This window comes from Triturus cristatus, chromosome 3_1 (genome assembly GCF_964204655.1).
Source record: "Triturus cristatus chromosome 3_1, aTriCri1.1, whole genome shotgun sequence".
Lineage (NCBI taxonomy): Eukaryota > Metazoa > Chordata > Amphibia > Caudata > Salamandridae > Triturus > Triturus cristatus.
The window spans coordinates 852,223,564-852,243,870 of record NC_140583.1 but is presented as its reverse complement, the minus strand read 5'-3'; the positions used below and the strand labels follow the sequence as shown (position 1 = coordinate 852,243,870).

The 20,307-nt window shown below is 40.6% G+C and overlaps 1 protein-coding gene across 1 annotated transcript in view; it reads right to left on the bottom strand.

Moving 5' to 3' along the window:
- LOC146861181 (dynein axonemal heavy chain 11-like) overlaps positions 1 to 20,307 on the bottom strand; it is a 2,741,463-nt gene that overhangs the window by 2,663,325 nt on the left and 57,831 nt on the right. Inside the window, exon 5 of the mRNA XM_085646213.1 lies at positions 14,682 to 14,786. Coding sequence (XP_085502339.1) covers positions 14,682 to 14,786 — 105 coding nt within the window. The remainder of the gene's footprint in view (positions 1 to 14,681; positions 14,787 to 20,307) is intronic.

Below are 20,307 nucleotides of genomic sequence, written 5' to 3'. Positions count from 1 at the left end.
CAGTGACTACTTGGGCAGCATCATGGGCTTGGGTCGAGTGGGGAAACTGGTGTTTGAACCGTGATCTCCTGGTTCAACAAATTTTAAGTTAGTGACGAGGTCTGACCTCCTCTTCTGATTCCAAACAAATCCGTTTTCTTCCACACTTGGGAATAGCATAGTCCCTGGAAGACTTGGGCTGTTGCCTTTTTTTTGGTGTTTGTTCGCACAACTGATAATTGCATCAGTTTAAGGGAAGAAGACCAGTAATGCTGTGCATTTGGCTGAGTGTTTTTAAATGCCCGTGCTTGTTAAACCAGCTAGTTTGAGGACATACTACAAACAGCATCACCAATACCAGTGCGTCTAGGTGTCCATTGCTGGTGTGAATTCAGCACTCACCTTGGTGGTCGTTGCATTGGTGGGCACATGCTGTTGTCGCCATGGGAAGGTGGATTACAGTGGTATTTGAGAGACAGTGTATTATGTATTTAGACCTATTGAAAGTATGTCCCGCTCCCAGATTGGAATTCTCTAAGCAGGTAGACTGTGTTGTGTCACCTTAATTCACTGTCTGCGGAAAACCGTTTTTGAGTTGTTGACACAAAATAAACTTGTCTGCAGGGTTTTGTAAAGATTACTGTTCTTGAATTTCCTCCTCGGTGCATGTGATGTGGCAGTATTTCAGCTCGGACTGTACTGTTCCAGGTCTAGTTCACCTGTTGTGGTGGTGCCAAGTAGTAGGATCGTCTAGATTGTCGGTGTTGAACTCTTTTCAAAACTGCTCTGATTGTGGCTGTTTAGGGAGGGCGTGGAATTAAAGACCACTCCAAGAGCTTCTCATTTCCTTATAGATGTGGCTGGAACTACAAGGCAAGGAACAAGCAGAGGTGTCTTCCACAGGTAATTAATCCCATGCACTTGTTGCCACTGAATGGCACAATTGTTGTTTTCTGCTGCACATGTGTGGTATGCACAAGTGGTGTAGATGCCTCACCATCCTTCCCTGAATTGACAAGGTACCAATGTGGGCATCAGAGCGCAGTATACAGAGGAACATTTTTTACAGGGCAAAGAAAATCAAATATTGTAAAAAATAAATGCATTCTTGTACCGCACTTATTTCCACAGAGTTGCAGCTTCACTGCGCTGTACATGCCAAGTGTTGGGATTCTCCCCACCAAACTAAGCATGATTTAGTTTAGACAGTGGAAAGAGCGAAATATATGAATGGGCGGGCACGCACAGATCTCGGCAGCAGCCCACCTACTGAGCAAATATGCTGTGATCCATCTACAAATTAACTCTCTGTAGTCTGAAATGGCAGCAGCGTGTCCTCAGTGCCACACAGCTTGTCACCGTGAAGCACAACAGTTTGGGGGGCTTATTGGAGGACTTATTTTTCACCATCAGACTATGACCTACCTAAAGAGATAGGAATGAAAGAGGATGGAGAGGAAACAGGTGCGTCATACCACAAAAATGTAGTCACAATTACAACAGGCCCTCCTTGTTTATCAGTGCATCCTTGTTACTAGCCAGACACAGATGGAACAAGCATTGGCATATTCAATAGGTCTCGCCTTTGGGACCTTATAAGTGTTTAGCCATGCAACAGTTGATGCTGTTGTACCAATGATATTGTGCTGCATAACTAAATACTTATAAGGTCCCAAAGGCGAGACCCATTGGCTATGCCTATTGGCTCCTCCATCTGGATCTTGACTATAGTGTTTTTGCATTTGTCACCCGAGTGGGAAGGATATACCCAGACGTGGGTCCCGTGCTCTCCATGCTACTGGAATCAAGCTATCCTGGCTGAAGAGGGGTGATACCCCGAAACCGGTCCTAGGATGCTTGTTTCCAGTCCAGGGAGGACCTGGCTTGGCAGTTCAGGCTGGACTGTACCCATGAGGCACAGGGTCTAGACTGATTTGCATATGGCTGGGTTCAAACTGGAGCGGCATGGTGAGCAAAAAAACGATGGATTTAGGCCCAGATATCTGTACTGGGGTGAATGTATGACATTGTTCTGCATTCTGTCCATCAACTGTTGTTTTTGCATTTGTCACCCCGAGTGGGAAGGGTATGCCCAGACGTGGGTCCCGTGCTCTCCATGCTACTGGAATCAAGCTATCCTGGCTGAAGAGGGGTGATACCCCAAAACCGGTCCTAGGATGCTTGTTTCCAGTCAAGGGAGAACCTGGCTTGGCAGTTCGGGCTAGACTGTACCCATGAGGCACAGGGTCAAGACTGATTTGCATATAGCTGGGTTCAAACTGAAACGGCATGGTGAGCAAAAAAACGATGGATTTAGGCCCAGATCTCTGTACTGGGGTGAATGTATGACATTGTTCTGCATTCTGTCCATCAACTGTTGTTTTTGTATAGTGTTCCTATTGTCATGTTACTCTGTTGAATATGCATTGAACATTGGTGTTACAGCTTATTCTATTTGATCTTTATTGCTCCTTTTGCTTCTATATGCATAACTCTTTGTTTCCTTTTTACAGGTTCATTGGAAATTTTATTGTATTCCTCTCCATGTTCCCACTTGTGTTCTTGTCGAATTGATGTCCTGGCGTGATGTGTTGCCCCTTGTTGGGTGTGCTGTTTCCGTTGTCCGTAGCCCCCTCTCATCCTTCCCTTTTGTTCCTCGTAAGGTACATATTACAGTTGTCCTTGACATGTACTGTCGCCTCTTTTTCTTACTCTTTCTCCCTTTCCTCTTTCCTATCTTTTCCCCCTCCCTTCTCTTGATTGTTGTGTACTCTTCTTATACATTATCTTCCTTATTCATCTCCGTATTACCTTTTCTTTTCCTTCACCACTTACCTCACTTTTTTATTACTGCATATTTTGTTTTTTATGTAATTTTGATGGTTTTACATTCAGTCATTTCTTGGAATGTGAAAGGTTTTATTAACCTAATTAAAAGACAGAGAATATTATCCCATCTTGCCTCTTAAAACCCTGACTTGGTTCTCTTACAAGAAACCCATCTTACAGAGACTGAGGCCTTAAAATTGAAAAGAGGATGGGTGGGTTCCATTTTATTCTCTCCTACTTCCAGCAAGAAAAATGGTGTTATCATTTTATGCCACAAGAAGTTGAAATGTAAGAGAAAAAGAAAAAACGTATTGCAGGATAACCTAGAGCATCCCTTACATCTACTCCAGTTGGCTTTTTTAGAAAGTTGAAGCACCTTATTCAAGTATCCACAAATATCAGCAGATTTTTATTTATTTTTTCCGACTGAAGCCTCGAGTCTCGATGCTGCAATTACTGCTTACGATCTGTTTAACTTCGATTAACTCACCGGAGAGAACCAAAGAGAGTCTCAAACAGTCTCGGCAGGTTAGAGCGAAAAGGACTGTGAAGACGTTTTAGAAAAAACAAAGTTGCAGCACTCTGTTGCACTTACGGTTCCTAGGTGCAGCTTTGATTAGATATTCTGCCAGATAGAAATCACCTTATCCGGATCTCCACTAAGTCCGCTAAGACACCGGGGGCTCTGCAGGCCTTTCAACTCCTTTCTCATGCCGTTCACACTCCTCTTCCCGTAGAGCTCCACTCGGCACAACAGTGCTGCAGCTGCCGCCACAATCAGTCTTCACAGCTGCGATGCTCACTCGCTGAAATGCCGACGCCCAACCCGCGAAAACTGCTCAATCGCGGCTTCTCAATCTCAACCTCAGGGTTCCAGCTGAGCGGTCATCAGCGTCGGCGTCGGCGAATTCGCCGAACCATTGAAGCCGCCAAAGTGCCAGAAGATAAGTCTATTGATGCAGTTAATGTTTTACTGCTTATTGCCGCTTCTCCACAATTAAAGTTCAATCTCCCCTCTGCCGTGCGGTCGTTGGATGGAGGAACTGCTCCGGAGCTCCTCACTCACACGTCCAGCGCCATCTTTCCCTTTTTTTCTTTTTTTTTTCTTTCCTTTCTTTCTTTTTTTCCCTCTCTTTTCTCCACTAACCATGCCTTCAAAAACCAGACAAGAATGAAAAACCTAGTCTATTAGCGATGCAGTGAATAGAGCTGCCCTTGCCACTAGTAACACCAAAACAGGGGGAGATGAAGCTTTGGTAGAGACTTTGACACAAGAGTTGAGTAATAGAAAGACACCTCAGATACCCCAATAATTTTTGCCAAAAAAAAACAATTATCCTCTGTAGCTACTCGAAGCTTGGCAAAGGGATCTAATCATGATGAGGAATTATCTTTGAGCTCCGAGGGAACACATCGGAAGGAGACAGTATCTGATTCAGTGGGTGTAGGAGGGGCTCTGAATATGACCAAAACCGTTGTGGTATTAACAGGGAAACATGAGGAGTCAACAATGGATGTAGCTGCGGATGTAGCAGCTGATCCGGACTCGGAAGGTATTAATAAGGAGAGTGATTCCGGGGAAGGCAACTTTTTTTTTTATGTCGGATCACTCATTAGACGAGGATGAGGATGAAGACTTAGGCTCAAAATTATCTTTTTTGGAGCGATCCGGGATCAGCTCTGGTAGTGAGTTCAATACTTCAAATCCGGATGAAAGGAATCCTGAAACTACCATGATACCAAAACAGACGACTCAGGGCCCTTCTTGAGTCTCTGTAACTGAACCAGTTTTTGAAAATGCAAAGGGTGGGGAAGGAGCTGAACGACTACCTGTGATGAATCATAGTAGTGAGATTTCATTGGAGTCGATTTACCAATGCATTTGTGATCATAGGGCTGAGACACGTACGGAAAGCGCTAAAACACATGTCGCCTGTCGAAAACTGCAGAATGCTGTTAGACGGATAGCGAAATCATGTACTGAATTTTCAGAAAGGCTGAATGAGGCTGAAGCAAGAATTTCTACATTGGAAGATGATTTGGCTAGTCAAAGGGCAATGGTGGACGCTTTGCAGCAATACAAAGAAGACGTACAAGCCAAACTTGTGGACTTGGAAAATCGAATCCGGAGGAATAATTTGCGGATTTTAGGAATTCCTGAGGGTATAGAGGGACAAGATAATTGCAAATTTGTAGCAGAACTATTCACTGAAGCCTTCCCAGAATTAACAGATTGGAACTGGTTCAACGAAGTGCAGCGGGCACGCAGGTTTCCATTAAAACAGAGGCCTACAAAATCTGGTGATAAGGATGTCAGACCACGAGCAATTCTGATTTGCCTGAGTAACTTTCTGGCACGACAAGTGATATGCGATCTGGCATGGCCAGATAAAAAGCGGGCTGCTAAGGGAACACAATTTTTTGTTCGACCTGACTTCTGCCACCAAACTGTGGAGAAAAGATGGCAGCTACGTCAGCTCATTAATCCCCTTCAGGGAAAGGGAGCACAAGTATTTTTGTTAAATCCAACTACCCTTAAAGTAATTTTTAAGGGCCAAACACATTTTCTTACTTCAGAGTTGACTGCGAAAGAATACCTGGCCTCACTATGATTGTTTATTTTTGTATTTGGGAACTATCTGCCCTATTAGCCGTGCGTAATGCCATAATATCTTATAGCTAGCATAACTTGGTTTAAATTGGTTGTGTTAATATTATGTTTGTGTTATAGAATATGACAAGTGAACTGAGGAATTATTTGCAATAGATTTTTATCTAGGTTTATGTCAGTTAGATTGGGATTGGTAGGTAGGTAGGATGGGGGAACACAGGGGGGAGATCTCACTCGGCATCACAGGGCTGTGGACCCAATTGCCTGCAAATTGGGGAGAGGGAGAAGGGAGGGGGGCTAGGTTGGGGGGGTTGGGGTTGGGTGCACTGGGGGGTTTCAGGGTTGGTATGAGGGGATGGTGGGGGGGTATATTTCGTAAAAAATCAATCCATGTGCAAGTACTTCTGTTTTTTGCAAGACGACTAATAAGCAATAGGAAAAGATTAAGAATGAGTCAGTTATTTCTGGTCCTCTACCTTAGATATGGTGGCTAAGGGAATCTGGATATGCTCTTTTAATATTTGTGGCCTTAATAACAGTAATAAAAGGCGCAGGATTGCCACAGAAGTGCGTATAATAAAAACAGATATCCTCTGTCTTCAGGAAACACACATAACTTGGGCTAAACGCAAACTGATGGAAGAATTAGGTTATACAATTCTTGCTGCGACTAGGCAGTCCACTACCAAAAGGGTCGTAGCAATTTTGGCACATGGAGGTATCATGGGGACGGGGGGTATCGGTTGATAATTATGGTAGATGGGCGATTGTCGAATGTTTAATAGGAACAACTAAGTGTACCATCTGTTCGGTTTATGGGTCAAATGCAGATGAAGCTGATATACTGGACAATCTAAATGTTGAATTGGCATTATGGCCCATCCCACTGATTTTATGTGGGGATTTTTAACATCCATTTAGAGGGACAAATTCTAAGCCCCAAATATAAGTATGTTGGCCGTAAACCCAAAGTCTTTAAGGCCATCACTCAATTATTGAGGGATCATGGGTTAGTGGATACATCAGCCAGATCATGGATACACGTTTTTTTCATACCCGCACAAAAAACTTGTAAGACTAGATTATATATTTATGTCTAAGGCACTCACAGTCGGAGCAAAAATGCAGGTCTGGCCCAGAATCACGTCCGACCATGGTCCCCTTCTGCTTGATTTATATACGATTAGGCAGTATAAGGGTGGAAGGACATTTACTTTTAATAGGAAACTACTGAATGAAAAGGCATTTAGAGATCACATGATTTCCTGGACAAGGGATTTCCTTGATATAAATATGGGATCAGCTTCCGGTCCTATTGTATGGGACACTCTTAAGGCAGGATTATGGGGTGAGGTATTAAGTTTTGGCTTTGCCAAAGTAAAACACGGACAAATAGCTATTCACCAGTTATTGGATGAGCTTCGGGAAGTGGAATTGGAATTAATACAGATTCTCAGACAGGGGGCTGATGTTAAAAGTATTTATAGTAAAATGGCATTCGCTAATGCCAAAATAAATATGGCCTGGTGCAAGGAAATTGCCCTTCGATATAATACTTTTAAATAAAGCAGATATGAAAACGGAGAGTCGACCGGGCGGTGTCTTGCACAAAGACTCAGAGCTAGACCACCCTCTAAAAAAATATTGTCTATGACTAATGCGGCAGGTAACACATTTGAAACATAGGAGGGTATTATGGGAGTCTTTCGCAAGTTTTATCAAGAGCTATATAAGCAGCACGACCCTGAGGAATCAGCTATTGAACCTTTTTGTCGAAGATTAGTATTGAATCAGATAAGTGTTGAGGAGGAAGCTCTATTGGACGAAGCAATAACTATCGAGGAAATGGAGACAGCATTAGGACAGCTAGCATATGGTAAAGCAGCCGGTCCAGATAAATTACCTTTAGAAATTTAACAGCTACTTTTTCCAGTGCTGAAAACTGATGTGCTGGGTGTCTTCCTGGAAGCCCAGCTGGGACATGCGCCCCCATCTTGGGGCGAGGCTACAATAGTAGTGTTTAAAAATATACCAGGATCTTATAGACCGATATCCTTGCTAAACGCTGACGGGAAAATCTATGCTAAGATTTTAGCCAACAGGTTAATGCGGGTTATTATGCCCTTGGTTTCATTGTCTCAACATGGATTTATTCCAGGTAGAAGCACCATTAATCACATTCACAGAGTTATTGCTCTTATAGACTATGCTAATGTGCACCATAAAAAGCTGGGCCTAATATTCCTCGACGCGGAGAAGGCTTTTGATCGTGTATCGTGGGTCATTATGTGGGGAATTATGGGCAGAATGGGGTTTTGGGCCAGAATTCAAAGTATGTATAAGGCACCAAGAGCCAGAATCTGTGTCATGGGTAGGGAATCTCAGCTACTTTCTATTAATAGGGGAACAAGGCAGGGATGTCCTTGCTCCCCACTACTTTTTGCATTGTATATAGCCCCTTTGGTTCAGATGCTTGAACAAAGTAATATGATAAAGTCTATGGAATGTGGGCTCTATCAGACACGTGTTCTAGCATATGCAGATGATATTGTGATAGCCTCTGCAGATCCTGAACAGGCTTTAAGGGAGATAGAAAAGCTGGCTCTAGAATTTGGGGAGGTGTCGGGATATAAAGTAAATGCAGCCAAAACTCAGATAGTGTGCACTCACCAGGCCTGTCCAGGAGAGAGCCGGGTAACTGATGAAGCTCGGTACCTTGGCATTAAAATTAGAATATCCCTACAAGAACTAATCGAGGTCACCTGGAGTAGTATTATCTCAGCGGTTAAACACCAGTTAGATCGTCTAGAATGTTTACATTTGACGCTAGTTGGAAGACGAAATGTCTTAAAAATGATTGTCCTTCCTAAAGTACTTTGTTATTTTAGAGCAGTACCTCTACAGCTACAAGGGATTAAATATATTTGCGATAGATTATGTGGGGGCAACGAAAAGCCAGGAGAGCTTTTAAATACATGATGTTACCGCTGGACAGGGGAGGCTGGTCAGTACCGAATTTCTGTTTTTACTATTATGTTTGTTGATTGCAAAATATGCAAATCCTGTTGACAGGGGAAGATGTCATAGCGGCAGAAGCTCCTTCAATATTTCAACTTCTTTTAGGACAAGAGGCTCGAAATGTGTTAATGAAATTTTCCGAGCCTAGCTATTATAAAAAAGACAAGGTTTAAGGTCATGATTTCAGTTAATAAGGCTTGGAAAAGGGTATGTAAATGGCTGGGTCTCCCAGAGTTGAATTACTATACCCCACTAGATTCAACTTTAAGGTTCCCCGAAGTATTTTAGGACTATAAGATGCAGTGTTGGAAGATGTGGGGGATTAGATATTTGGGCGATCTATATAAGGGAAGAGTGCTATGCTCTTTCGAGGAGCTAGTTGAAAGTCATCAACTTCCGCAGCATGAATTTTTCAAGTACTAGCAACTGCGCGATTATCTTGTTAGACATCATCTATATAATGATGGAATTACAACGCTTCCAATGGTAGAGGTATTATATTCTATATTAATGGAGTTTCAAAAGGATGATCTTGCTTTGCATGACTCCAAATGGGCTATACCCCTAGGGGTTAATGAAGAGGGGATGCAAACCTCTATAGATATGGCAAGAAAAATACTGCTATCAGCAAATTTACAAGCGCAGCATTATAAGACAATTTTTGATTTATACCACACACTTGAACGTATGATGAAGTGGGGTGGAAATAACAATGGCAAAGGCTTCAGGTGTCGAAATAAGGGAGCGGCTATTGTGCATGTTTTCTTTGAATTGCGACAATTAACGCAACAAATAGAATTATTTTTTCAGGAAGTCACAGGGTTCCCTATCTCAATTACGAAGGCAATAATGTTATTAGGGATAGGGGTTAATACCTAAAATGATCAACCAGTGTACAAATTTAGATATTTATTATTTATTGCTGTAGCTGTGGCGCGTTTATGTATTGCTTCATGCTGGCTTCAAAAGGAAGCTCCCACATTTGAGATGTGGAGGGCTAAATTCTATCATGTTTTTAATATGGAATATAGCCTATATGCCCTAAAATCAACCAAACATCAAAAACTTGGGTTTCAGATATGGGAGTCTATAATACAATATATGAAATAAGCAATAGTTCTGACGTTGTAAAGATATCAGAATTTAATTTTGCTCTGTTGCTGGAATTTTTATGATTTTTTTTGCTCTGTCTATAAATGCCACTCCATCAAGTATTTTGTTAGCATGAACTGTTACTGTCAAGAATAATATTGGTTATTTGGATTTGTCACATGGATTGAATCAATAAAAAAATAAAAATTTAAAAAAGAAGTTGTAATGTAAAGTTATATCTCAAGAAAATGACACAGAAGAAAGACGGTTGCTAGCTAAGTTGTTAGTTAATAACATTTCTTTGACTATTTTTAATGTTTATGGCCCTACTAGTCCTGATTGTTCCTTTTGGCCTCTGATTACACAGAAATGTGTTCAGTTTAGAGATGATCTCTTTATACTAGGAGGTGATTGCAATCAAGTTGTAGACCCTTTCCTCGATCACCAATCTCAGGTACGCTTTACTCCCCACAAATCTCATAAACATTTCCTTGACACTATCTCCCAAATACACCTTGTAGACTCTTGGAGACTTTCCCATCCTAATACTCTTGACTTTTCTTTCTTCTCTCCCCCTCACAACTTCCTCTCCCACTTAAATTATATTTTTCTCTCTCAATCTCTTTCTCAAAATGTGTTATCCTCCTCTATCGAACCTATTGTCATCTCTGATCATGCTCCAATTGTAACTGACCTTGATATACTCCCTCCACATCCCAGGTCCTCTCTTTGGCGTTTTAATAACTCTCTTCTTCTTGACCCTCTTTTCTCATCCTCTTTCAGTACTTTTGCAAAGGAATTTTTCGACCTAAATAGCGACTCCACTTCCTCCCCGCATATATTGTGGGTCTCCTTCAACGCTACTGCAGGAGGTTTCATTATAGATTTTGTCTCGAAAAAAAAGAAACACTTTCTTCAACAACACAAAGCTACCTTGGCACATATTAAGGCTTTAGAACACAATTTTATACTTCATCGGCGGATTCGGTCTTACCAGCTCTGATACGTGCCAAATTAGCATTTAATAAAACCACAACTGACAATGCCTCTTTCATATGGCTTCGTAGTGGTGCTCGCTACTACAGAGGTCGAAATAAAGTAGGTAAGCTATTAGCAAACTATCTCAAAACTCGTAAAGACCATACTTTGATTGATTCTATTTATTCTTCCGATGGTTCTCTCATCCACAAAGATCAAGACATTCTCAATGAATTTAAACTTTTTTACAAAGATCGTTATACCCCAGAATCTTCTCCTTCCAGTTCCCTCATCCAATCTTATCTTAATAAACTCCCAACCCGCCTAATTCTTATCTTAATCTTTCTAATCTTGACACAGACTTATCCCTTAATGAATTATCCACAGCTCTAAGCACTTTAATGAAAGGAAAATCTCCCGGTCCGGATGGGTTTTCCGTTGAGTTTTATTTACATTTTTCTCACCTATTACTCCCTAAACTCTTACATCTTTTTCATTCATTCTCTCTCTCCGGTAAAACAGAGGGTACTTTCAGGAAGCCACGATTTGTCTCATCCACAAGGAAAGCCGAGATCCTTTGTTTTGTAAAACTTGCCGCCCGATTTCCCTGGTCAATGTCGACTATAAACTATTTGCCAAGATGTTTGCTTTACATTTAGACCCCGTCATGCCTCTTTTGGTAGGTAAGGGTCAGTGTGGATTTGTCAAGGGTAGATTGACTTCAGATAATTCTCACCTCTTTCTTAATGTTTTAAATAAAATTCCTTCCCTCTCTACGTCTTTGGTGGCCATTTCTGTTGATGCTGAAAAAGCTTTTGATAGAGTTAATTGGTCCTTTTTATTCGCATCTTTGAAGTGGCACGGTTTTAGTCCTAAATTGATTTCACTAATTTCTTTATTAAACTCGGCTCCCAGAGCCTCGGATCTGGTTAGTGGATCGGTCTCATCCTATTTCCCTCTTCAGCGAGGAGTACGCCAAGGCTGCCTTCTTTCTCCTCTCCTCTTTATTTTAGCCCTCGAACTCTTCTTATCTTTGATTCGAACAATGACTCTATATCTGGTTTTTCTTATGGTGACCAACACTTAAAACATTCCGCTTATGCGGATGACATTCTACTTTTTATCTCTGATCCCGAAAACTCTATTCCCCCTTTATTACATGAATTCACTTCCTTCTCCCTTGTATCTGGTTATAAAATCAATTCAGATAAAACGGAAATCCTTCCTCTCACTAAATTTTGTCTTCCACACTCCTTCTCTTCCACTGGTTTTGCATGGAATAGCTCTAAAATAAAATATTTAGGTATGTGGTTCTCCAACTGCATCGTCTCTTCAGTTAAATTAAATATGACTGCGGTTCTATCTCGATTGACAAACTTCTTTCCTCTTAGAATCTTCTCTTTCTTTCTTGGTGGGGCCGGTTAGGCTCAATTAAAATGATGATTAAACCTATTTTGATCTATGTTCAATCCATGCTTCCAGTCCATATTCCTATTTGCTATTTCAAGCAAATTGATTCTTGCCTTTCCAAATTTCTTTGGAAAAATAAAAAAGCCAGAATCTCCTTATTTTCTGTTTGTAAGGCAAAATCTAACGGGGTGGGAACTTTCCTAATTTTCATCTGTATCAGAAATGATTATGCCTACTTCAGGGCTCGAAGTGGCTCCTTTCCGATCCTTACCCTTTCACTCCCCTTTGGCTTTCCATTGAACGAGCCTTATTATTACCCTTCTCCTTAAAAGAAATTCTAGCCTTCTCTGCCAAAACCCCTCATACTTCTCTTCCCTTGTTTAAACACACTTGTTCCTTATTGAATCCTTTGATACAACCAAAATCTATTTCTAGAGAATCCTTTTTAAATTCCCCAATTTGGCATAACTCTCTTATTACTATCAATAATAAAACAATCTTTTGGAAGTCTTGGAGATTAAAGGGTATAACGTGGGTTAAAAACCTTTTTGATGGCTTGTCTTCATGCTTCTTTCCCCAATTTCAATCCTCATTTCATTGTCCCCGATCCTTCCTGCAGAAATTCACTTTTCTAATGGCGGTTTTTCTTGATGTTTATTATTCCATTCCCTCTTCCCCTCTCCCCTCTACTCCAAACTCTCTTCGTAAGATACTTCTTTCTTTACCCAAAGCTTCTCTTATCTATAAATACTTCTCAGCTCCTACTCCAGAATGCATGAAAACTAAATTGGAACTTTCATGAGAATCTGACCTGGGATGTGAATGGACTACTATCTTCTGGGACAAGTTTTGGTCTCGCTCTCTAAAAAACTCTCGATCTGCTTCTCTTACCAAATCTCTATTTTTCCTCTATCACAGACTTTATCTTACCCCTATTTCTATAGCTAGACTTTCTCATTCTACTGATACTAACTGTTGGACCTGTGGTTCTCCTAATGCTGATCTTCTACACCTTTTCTTCCTTTGCCCCTCGGTTTCTAACTTTTGGGGGAAAGTCTGGTCCTATATTTCTCCTTTGTTTAATATATCCATTCCTTATTCCATTCCTCTTCTCTTTTCTGTCTCCCCCCCGATTCTTTAGATCTTTCCCCTCACAATCATGGTCTCTTTGACCTTGTGCTTGCTTTAGCCTTTCAACACATTTCTCTCAATTGGAAATCACTTACAAAACTCTCTATCCAACACTGGTGGAATAGTCTCTGTCATTTTCATCGACTTGATATTGCTTTCGCCTCCTCTTGCAAACAAATACTTAATAGAGATCTTTTTTGGTTGCCTCTTACTACTTATTTAGATACATTAGTGTTAACAGATAATTCTCGTTTAAATTCTGAAAATTTTAAACCTCCTTGAATGTTTTATCTTCTCTGTACTTTGCTTTACCTTCATTGGCTCATTGTATTTATTTTTATATTAGGATTATTATTCACTTTCCATTGTAATATGTAGTATCTTATTTTATCATTTTGTAAGAGTTTTCCCTTCCCCCTTCCCTCCCTTCCTCCACCCTTAACTTTCCCTCCCCCGCTCCTCATAAAATTTAAACAGCTTTCTCTTCTTTATATACTAGCCATTTCGATTATGTTTCTATTTGGTTATACTTATTCTGTATTAATGGTCTTCTGTATTTCTTGCTTATATTCAAATAAAGCTTTTAAACATTAGAAAAAAAGGGAGTCTGAAGATAACGTTATAGGCCTCTCTAATAAAAAAACCTCAGAACGATACCCAATAAGGAAACAAAGACCTAATGGGGGAATGTGTGAGATGATCAAGGAAGAGGGAGGTACTGGAAAAAAATATCTAGTGCACTAAAACGTTTACCAAAAGGGAATAAGGCATGCAGGGCTCAGACCATTATTTGGGGGATCTTTGCCCAAATGAGTTATGCAAGTCACATTGCAGGTCTACAATGGAAGTACATTTATTTTTAGCAGAATGTTGATGCATTGTTGGTTTCCCAGGTTCCAAGAGCAGTTGAAATATTACAGGCAACATTTATTCTTAAGGATGTTGAGTTTTTGATTCGGGCATATGGTTTTCAATTTTGGAGCATTCTCTAAATGCACACCAGTGAAGAATTTGATTCTATGCCAGGCGTAATGGATTTTAGGCCATATGAAACTGACACATGCTGCATGGATCTTTTCACTTGTAAGTGGCTGATGATGAGCTTAGGAAGGGACGTTTGTAAGCCAACGGAATAGTCCCGACCGAACAAGCTTAATTAAACGCGTTTTCATGGAGGACCTCATAGACCTTTGATAAGGATCCTATAAGCTTTTTCTACTACTGGCCCAGCAACAGACGCACCTTTCTCTCGCTCATTTGCTCTTGCTATTTCATACAATTATGAATCTTTTCTTTGCATGTCTCAAGATAGTTCAACATTGGTCATTACACTGCTCTGCTGCTCCTCAGCTAATACTGTGCTATTGAGATTCCTATTCTTACATACATGACCATAGCTCAATAAGCAATTAACAACTTTGTACATGATTTAGTAACTTTTATCATTTCAAAGTATGAACAGGAAAAAAGTTAAAAAATATTCACTTTTCTCTTTGGACAAAAATGTGATTTCACATTACACACAGAAGTTGGAATTACTTTCATAATGTAGATATGATCAAGGAGTTCCTCCGCCAGCTATGCAAAGTAACTTGCAGAATAAGACACATTTGATTATTTACTAGCATCTTACCTTGTGGAGCATTTCACGTTTGGAATATAACACCATGGCAATCTCCGGTATTTCAGTATGTTTTAACATCTCCAGGTATTTCACTTCACGAAGGACAGCTGACAGCTAGAACGATATTATTAATACATTTTCAACATTAATCTTTTTGCTCTCTGACTTACTAGCACAAGTGAATTAAGTACAAAACATTCATACATTCTCAATGGAAAATAATGGAATGTGTGCTCCTTTCAAATGTTTGTCAACCAGAATATAAATCACTCAAAGACTGTACAACAAAAAACTGTCCAAGCTCAGTTAACAACTACTTGTCTCATAAGATGTGAAATTAATATACAACTGTGTATTTTCTTTTTATGTAAAAACAGAAACAACACCTCACAAGAAGTTTCTCCAAAATTATGAGGGTTGGCTACAACAGTGACTTAATAAATAGAAAAAGAAATGCATGCTGTTTCAGGGTCTATTTGGTAATCAAGGTGCACCGGCCATTTATGTTTCTTTGGAAGGAACACATTTTTGTGGATGCAATGAACGCATTGTAATTACACATTGGAGCATGCAGACAATGGGAGGTAATCCCTAAATAGCTGAAGATCATCTGCAGTGCTCTGTAGCAGGTCTGTACAAATGCTGTATTTACTTTAATGCATTTTTATCATGAGTGGGCAGATCCTTTGACTGGGGATCTGCTGTTCTCTAGCCTAGGAGGATGGGAATGAGGACATAAAGGCCAACCAACACAGGTGAGAAAGGGCAGAGGTGAAGAATGATCACGTATTGGTAAAGTGCCCAATTTTATCAATCTCATTGTTTGTCAATAATAAACCCAGAGAGCTCTAAAAATGAACTGTGAGGAGTGTGTACCTTACACCACCAAAAGATCCACAAATGACGCTGATGCCACACGGTATAATGTCTGATGATGTCCAAATTCAATAATTACATGCTTGCTGCAAATGTGCAGCATAGCATATTTAGTTGTTAAAATTTGATTATCTATGAAACCAATCTCATTAACTGAATTTTAGCAGTCAATCATCACTTTATTATTTCCCAAGGTTAAAGGTCCACAAATTGTTACTTATCAACCACCATTTCCATGGAGAAAAACTCAATACGAAGACCCACTTCAACTGCTACTCTACTCTGCTATTTTGACCAAGTACTTGTGTCATGTGGCAGAAGCTGACATTTCCGTTCTTGGAGTTGGCAGTCTGTTGAAGTACCATCTTATGATTCGCTCGCCTAATCCAGGCAACGTAAAACTCCAGTTCCACCAGCGTTACCACTATTGTAATATATGAAAGGGCCTAGCACGATCCCAATGTGAGGTAGCGAGTTACCGAATGCTTGCTCAGTAGTCACCAACACTTGCTTCATTCCTTATGAATTCAAAGAGGAGAACCTGAACCTTAGATCTAGCACAAAGGTTGGAATGGGGAAGGTGTGCCGAAGGCACCTAACTGACTACCAAACTGGACACCTAATCATGAACTGTTCTGAAAAAATAGAGCAACCAAAAGTAAGGGTGCAATAGCATTATTCCAGCAATGTTTAATATTGCCCGAGCAACTAAACAATAACATCACTTAATTACATAATGGGTTAACTCATGCATGAATGTCTAAATGACTCAACACTTAAAAGCAAGCACTCCTTAGGCCTTTCACTATAAGCAGCAATGACTGTAAAAGTATGCTTATCGGGGAGCTTTGCTATTCATAATTTCTAGATATAAAGGTAAGATGAGGCTGCTTCATATCCAGATCTGAGGATATGATCTCATGGGTCTGATCCAAATACATATATTTTAAAATTGTATAATTTCCTACATGGATATGACAAGATGCGTAGCTTTTCCTTTTTAAAAAAAAATAATCTAATTAATTTTAATTCCATAACAATCCACCCCAGACCCCACCACTTCCACCCACCCCTTCAAACAGGTAAAAACTTCAATTAATCAAATAGAAATAATCAAATACATCACATTACATCATTACATGATTAAATAAATACATATCCCAAAAAAGTGTCAATACAGTACAACCCACACTAAGATAAATCCTATGTGGCTCCATCAAAATCCTACAGTGACACATGCAAACATCCTCTATACTATACAAAAACCATACTTCACCTGGAAACAACAAGGGGAAACAATAACGTAAAATCGATCCTGCTCCGCCTTGGCCTTGAATCCACTCAATCAGAGGATCCCATATTCTCATGCCTTTCTGGCGTGAGCGGCTCCCTTTCCACTTACATGTGGCTATTTCCAAACTATACATTGCTAGAAGCCTGGCCAGCCATTGCTGAAATGCTGGCGGTCCAGAGTCCAGCCAGGCAGAAGCGATACACAACCTTAAGACCACCATTGAGATGAAAATCAGTTCATGTCCCTTCCCCATCAAATCTGACTCCAATATCCCTAACAAAATTACATCATTAGATAATGTTACTTCTATTTTTAAAACCACAGATAACATTTTTGATATATCCTTAATTAGGTTTTGCAAAACATTACAGGTCCCAAAAATGTGAATAATGTATGCATTATAGAGAGCACAACGTGGGCAGAATGTTCCCTTTCCAACCCCCCCCCCCCCATTTTGCTATCTTGTTGTGTTATGTTATGTTATACATTTATTTTTATAGCGCACGGCTACTCCAAAGGAGTGTCCCGGCGCTTCATCAAGGCAACTCAGGATAAAAAGCATAACACCATACAGCGAGCAACTGAAACGGAAATAACAGAGATACTAAAGGTTAAAAAGCCAGGTCTTCAGGCTCTTCCTAAAGTGAAGCAGATTGGTAGAGGACCGTAGGGCCAAAGGGAGGGTGTTCCACAACTGAGGGGCCCTCAGACTAAAGGAGCGCCCACCAGAGCGTGCCTTCCTAAATTGAGGAACCACAGCCAAGAACAGAGATTCGGAGCGCAAGGATCTGGCAGGACGGTAAAAGGCGAGCCTGCGTTGGAGGTATTTCGCGCCCACGCCAAAAAGCGCTTTATGCGCCAGCGTCAAGACTTTGAACATGATCCGCTTCCGGATGGGCAGCCAATGAAGCGACTGCAGCAAACCAGAGGCTCCAACTCGCCTATGGAGGCCAAAAATAGCGCGAGCTGCAGCGTTCTGCACAACCTGCAGCCTCTGAACAAGATAGTCCGGGAGACCACTGTACAGGACATTAGCATAGTCCAATCTGGAACCAACCAAGGCCTGTACAGTGATCTTTCTATGCTCCTCCGAGAGCAGAGGCAAAAACTTCCGGAGCATCTTGAGTAGCCCAAAGCAAGTGCCCGTTAGACCACGAACAGTCAGGAGTGTGATATAAAAAAAGCAAACCTTGTAGAGCTGTGCTTGTAGCCTAGCTGACATTAAAATAGATTGTGACAGCTCATACGCATACATAAATGTATGATTGGTAACCCCCACTTTCATCTGCCATTTTTGGGAGCATTTATCCATATCATCGGGCATAACTAAATTAAGATAACTATGAAACTCCCCAATAGAGATTGCTTTATCTTTTACTATTCTCTCAATGGTTTCCACTTTCTCAAACTTAGCCCGTCCACCTCCTTTCCGTAAAAGAAAATCCCTGGCTTGAAACTTAAATAAATCCCTCCATTCAAGATTGTATTTCTTTTTCATCTCATCAAAGGAGCGAAAACCCTGAGGGGGAGAAAAAACAAACAATCTGGTCAATTCCTACCCTAGTCCATTTTTCCATATAGTAATCTCCGAAAAACTCAGGTAGATTGTGATTATTAGATATGGGTGTATAAAAAAATAGTCTACCAATTCCCAGAATTATATGTACAGCACTCTATACTTTAAAAACACTAAAGAGAGTCTTAAAGCAAACTTTTTTAAAATAGCTGTCATGTAGTTGTTGCCAAAGGCATCCTCCCGCCTCTTTCCCCATCATGAGATCAAATGGAGATGGAACCTTGTCCATTCATGAGTTATCAAGATGCGCCCTTAACAACTCACGGCCAATAATCAGTGTGGTAGCCCAATAGTATAGTTTAAAATGCGGAAGAGCCAATCCCCCTCTCTCTCTTGGTAGGGAGAGAAACCTAAGGGCTTGTCAAGGTTGAGAGTAAACCCATATAAATCAGGGAGAATATATTTTCCATTTTTTTAAACCATTGGGGAGTAAATTCCAGACATATGGCCCTAAAAAGATATTGAATTTTCGAGAAAAAGAGCATCTTTATTACATTACACGTGCTGCCTATTGTTTAACCTTGCAAGATCTTTTTTTTTTCCTAGAGGGGCTCCATATTATCTCTAACCACATTATCTAGTCTTGCAGACAAACTAATACCAAGATGTATGGCCTTTTAAACCACCCAGCTATCTGTCATCTTAATTTTAACAATCTGTATCTTCTCTCTATTCAGAGCATATCTGGAAATACTCCTGAAATGGTCAGCCTCATCCTCGATTGCCACTATGGCGGAACTTGGGTCCGGTGTTACAAGAGCGATATTTTCCGCATAGGCCAAGGTCTTAGTTGCCCAATTTTGCAACCATTTTTCTGGAATTTGAATATTAATTTCTAACCTACGGATAAATGGATCAATAAAGATCGTGAATAATAGAGGGGAGCATGGACAACTCTGCCTGGTTCCACAAGAGATTAAGAAATTATCGGAGAGAGTACCATGCACCATTACCGCAGCCGTTGGTTCAACATATAACGTTTAAACCGCTTAAATAAAGCCATCCCCAATACCAATTCTAGACACTGCGATCCAGAGATATTGCCAGTAGACCCCATCAAAGGCTTTCTCCGCGTCCATTAGGATAAGAGGCATAGGGTCTCCTGCAGCATTGGTAACATCAAATAGTGATATAACTCTCCGGATATGATCTATTGTAGACCTCCCAGGAATAAACCTGTGTTGGCGCATTGAGATACTCTTATAGATTATTGGTGCTAGTCACATAGCCAACAGCTTTGAATACATTTTCGAGTCACCATTTATCAGGGTTATCGGGTGGTAGGAACCCAATTCCAGAGAAGATTTATTCTTTTTTTTTTTTAAATACGATTTTAGCTGAGGACCATTAGCTAGGTGGGTCGTCCACCATTAAAAATATGTACAAATTATTCATCTATGATTCCTCTTAACTGAGGGGAAAAGGTGAGGTAAAATTCAGTCAGAATGCCGTCTGTCCCGGCTACTTTCCCCCTTGCTAGGATATTCATGTACAATAAAATCTCAACCCATTGGGGAGAGTTATCTAATGTTTCCTGGTCCTCCTTGGAATACTTTGAATATGAAACTGAATCGAGATAGTCCATAATGTCGCTCTGTTAAAACCCTGTGCTAGCCGTATATAGGGTTTGGTGGTACCCCCTGAATGCAGCCCTAATCAGGTCTGGATCGGCAATCTGCCCTAAATCAGGATCTTTAATTGCTTGGATTAGGTTAGATCTGATTTGTTGCCTAGTCCGTTCTGCCAGATGATGGCTGATCTGTTCGCTGAGCTGTGCTTCTTTTTGAGTTGTTAATATACTCATTGCCTTATCCACCAAGATGTCAACAATAGCGGCTTTGGCTATCGCTACCCATTGTTGTTCTACCTCTAAATCCCACCCCCATGAA